Source organism: Macadamia integrifolia, chromosome 5, assembly GCF_013358625.1.
Source record: "Macadamia integrifolia cultivar HAES 741 chromosome 5, SCU_Mint_v3, whole genome shotgun sequence".
Taxonomy (NCBI): Eukaryota; Viridiplantae; Streptophyta; class Magnoliopsida; order Proteales; family Proteaceae; genus Macadamia; species Macadamia integrifolia.
Genome location: NC_056561.1, coordinates 35,659,145 through 35,663,301, shown reverse-complemented (window position 1 = coordinate 35,663,301; position 4,157 = coordinate 35,659,145). Strand labels below are relative to the sequence as shown.

The 4,157-nt window shown below is 35.5% G+C and overlaps 1 protein-coding gene across 1 annotated transcript in view; it reads left to right on the top strand.

Moving 5' to 3' along the window:
- The window catches only part of LOC122078045 (pantothenate kinase 2-like), a 21,988-nt gene that overhangs the window by 3,689 nt on the left and 14,142 nt on the right, over positions 1-4,157 (top strand). The window contains exons 6-8 of the mRNA XM_042643921.1: positions 2,146-2,265; positions 2,353-2,447; positions 2,546-2,639. Of these exons, the coding sequence (XP_042499855.1) occupies positions 2,146-2,265; positions 2,353-2,447; positions 2,546-2,639 (309 nt within the window). The remainder of the gene's footprint in view (positions 1-2,145; positions 2,266-2,352; positions 2,448-2,545; positions 2,640-4,157) is intronic.

Below are 4,157 nucleotides of genomic sequence, written 5' to 3'. Positions count from 1 at the left end.
CCCCCCCCCAAAAAAAAAGAAAAAAAAAAACCCCTTCGCAGGGGTAGTATGAACCTCCATTGATTTCTTTGTCTTGAGTTTTCATTTCCGTACTCTTTTCTGTGAATATTTCGAAGAGAACTAAATAACATATAATGTCTCTTGTTTTCTCTTTGAACCCATTGATATTGTTAAAACCCTGAGGATATTTGGATATGTATCAAATTGGCTTGATTTTTCACCCTTTTTTTTTTTTTTTGCAAGATCACATTTGACTCCTATTTACAAATCCACAAAGGTGTGAGTGCAATAGATGGTGGTGTTTCTCTATATGTCCTTGTATTTATTATTTTCATGTTATGACATTGGTATTCACTTCACATATTCCATTCTTTTCATGATTAATCCCATGTGAAGAGGTAAGGGAACTTTGTCAGAATATGACTCATTGGAGAGGAGAAAAGAAAAATAATCTGATACGTAGGGAATCTTGCACAAGAGGAGAAGGGGGTAAAAAGTGCAATAACATGAGGTTTTGGCTGTGTGTTAATCTATTAGGCATTAAGTTATTTACATAAGGAAGTGTCTGAATGACACCTCTATAGGTGGTTTAGAACTTGATGCCTCTTTTTAATTGTACATTGTCTTATTCCCAAAAGTCATTGAATGAAGTGTTTAATGCAAAGGTAAAAAAAGGGTTTTAAAAAAATTTGAAAGCCATAGTGATGCAGCATTTAATGCACTTTTTATGCGAAATGACAGTATTTACCCTCATTGAAAAAAAAGTGGTATACTAAAAGAGCAAAAAAGTAAGGTTACAATTTTTTTGACACCTGAGGGGGTATCAATTAGAAATTCCCTTTATATAATGGCGATATGGTTGTTGTCATAAAGCTATATGATACATATCCAGAAACAAGAATATAAGAACCTATGTTCAAAAAGTGCCCAGCCTTCTACCTGCTTTGGGGACTTGATCCTCAGTTGATCTATTTGACTAGTCACTGAAACTGCCTGACCAACTGAGAACTGGTAGTACAATGTTTCGATGGAATATTTCAGAATAGACAAGTCATTGGGATGATGGGGGTAAATCTTCCTATTCTGAAAAGCAGTCCTTGGGGGTGGGGGTGGGGGTGGGGGTTGTGGGTTGTGGACTTATGGATTGTCTGACCAGTCTGGTCCAGTCTCAGAAAAACAGATGAGAAATTCTTTCTTGAGAATGATAGAGCCCCAAAATACGTGGGACCAGACTCAGAAAAACAGATGAGAAATTCTTTCTTGAGAATGATAAAGCCCCAAAATATGTGGTTAATGTCTATTGATGAAGGTGTTGGAAATCGACACATCTTGGTTTCAGTGACTAGCATGGGAAAACCAGCCTTTTTGTGTCCACCTCCACCAAGTCCAATTGGATTCTCACAGCTCGTTTAGTCTTTTCATAATGGCTTTGTTGTTTGATGGTTTATATAGGTTTGTCTCATTGTAAATCATAGGGTGACTCCTATAATTTTTTGGATCTTCAGATGTGTGATCAGGTCGGAATAAGTCCAGGTAGTTTGCCAATTCAATTGGATGTGTTTGGATCATAATGCAATTGTTTGTTTTTAATTTTTTTTTCTGAAAGATATATTTTTAATTTAGGAGGTCAGATCATAATTAGACCAGATCACCTGGCTGATACTGACACAGATTGGATCCAAATAGAGGATTGGGTGATTGAGAAGGCAAAAACCCAATGCAGTCAATCAGCTGATCAAGTTTGTATAATGGATCAGATTAGGCCCCTTCCGACTCTCAGCTGGATTGCCATTGGAAAATCCTTGAAACTATGGAATTACTGGATGTGATTAAATGATCGATTGTATCTACTGGTGGAAATAAAGTAAAGAGTTTAGCTTGGCAGCCACTTCTCTAAGATGCACTCTGGAATATCTAAAGATTCTTTGTGTTACAATTCCCTTTAGCATATTGAAATTTTTTGTTGGAGTTATTAGTTGGTCCATTCATCTTGAGATCACTATATCTACATAAAGGGGCATATATTTGATATTCAATGTAATCTTGAATTGTGCTTTTTTTCTCTAGTGCATGGTTTCCACTGTTCTCTTGGATTATTTACTCAATTAAGAATCTCAACAGGCATTTTACTTGTGTTCTGAGTAGGCAATTCGGCATGAAGCCTTCACACACATGGAGGGTCAGAAAGAATTTGTGCAAATTGACCACAATGATTTGTTCCCGTATCTCCTTGTTAATATTGGATCTGGTGTTAGCATGATCAAGGTTGTGTTCATGGCTTTCCTTGACATATTTTACTGTTGTGGTTTAAAAAAAATATGGAAAACTCACAGTTTTAAGATGGTTGTTTAGGTGGATGGAGAGGGGAAGTTTCAGAGAGTTAGTGGGACAAATGTTGGTGGTGGTACTTACTGGGGCTTGGGAAGACTTTTGACAAAGTGCAAGAGGTCCTTGTTAACTTCCGACTCATTTTGCATTGTCCAAGATATTCTAGCTTCAATTTAGTTTCTTGTGTTGACTCTCACATCTGTTTTTCTACTTCCAGTTTTGATGAGTTGCTGGAGTTGAGTCAGCGAGGAGATAATAGAAAAATAGACATGCTTGTTGGAGACATCTATGGCGGTATGGATTATTCCAAGGTATAAATCCTGCAAGGTATATATATTCAAATATAATATGTTAAACTTTGTGTAAAAAAGCCAACTCTAGGATGTCTTTCTTGGGATAAAACAGTATGGAAGAAATGTCCTGCACGAGAATAGACTAAAGTTAACATTTTATAAAAAAATCACAGTTTTTGAATTGAAATACTGAATCACAAGTGTGGTTAGCCATGAAAAACAGTTGAGATATCTCTCTTTCCCACCTAAGGTGGAAGCTATAGATTCTGCTAAACAGATGTCTGCTGATAGGCTACTAATTTTTTCATGGTAATAGGAAATGAAGTTATTGGATGAGATTGATGCAGTTGCATGAGATATTAATTCCATATGGATGCCTACGTGTAAGACTGTAAATTTAGAAGGCTCCCAAGAAGCAGTTGGAGTCCAATAGGCTGAATTTAACCTTTGGGTAGTTATATATGTCTTCTTTGATGATCCTGTTGGATCCATGTAGCTGACCCCATTTACTTGGGATAAGGTTATGGTTATTGTTTGTTTTTGTTGTAATGGGCCTAATTTATCAGCCCATAAACTGAGTAGTTAAGTTTTTGAGTTGGATTAGAATACTTAACATAGTTGTCAAGGCGTCGCCAAGGCGTCGCCTAGGCGACGCCTTGGCGTCCAGGCGGTTTGCCTGGGGCCTAGGCAACAGCCGCCTTGTTGCACTGCATATCGCTTTGTGTTTCGGCACTTATTTATGCCAAATATCATTCAAGTAAATGTTTTTAATATTTGTTATTTCATTTACTTAAGATATTATTCATAAATAAGCAAATACCCCCCTATTTGAATCCAATAAAAATAGTTTAAAAATCAAATTCCAAAAGGAAAAAAAGTCAACCCCCCAGTCCAAGAACAAAAACTGGATTTTGGTTATAGGGACGATTTTCAACTTTTAAATGCTAGGGTTTTTCTCAATTATGAAAATTTTATAAATTCTATCATGTTAAAACATTGCTAAAAACCAAAAATCCGGTAAAAAAATATTTTGTTTTGATATTCATAAAATTATTTTCATTCAGACAATTTTAACAGTATTCGCGCACTTAAAAATAAGTTTGACTGAAGCATAACTTTGTCATTGCAACTCAGATTTAAGTAATCTTAGACTTGTTAGAAAGCTGGTTTTATATTATAACTAATACAAAAAGTCTCATGTAAAAATAAAATCATTTGACCAGTCAAACTTATTTATGAATAATAGAATAAGAGCATTTCTCTAAATGTTGATTTTTTATAACTTAATATGACTTAATGTTAATTTTTTATGATTTGATGTGGCTAAATGTTGATTTTTAATGACTTGATGTGGCTTAATCTTGATTTTTTATGATACAAGGTATATATAACTTACTAAATAATGTTCGAAAATAGGAAAAATAAAAAAATAACACTTGTTCGCCTCGTTCGCCTTAAGGCGTGCGCCTTCTCACCTAATCGCTTAGACAACCCTCCACCGCCTTGGTTCGCCTTGACGCCGTGGCAACTATGATT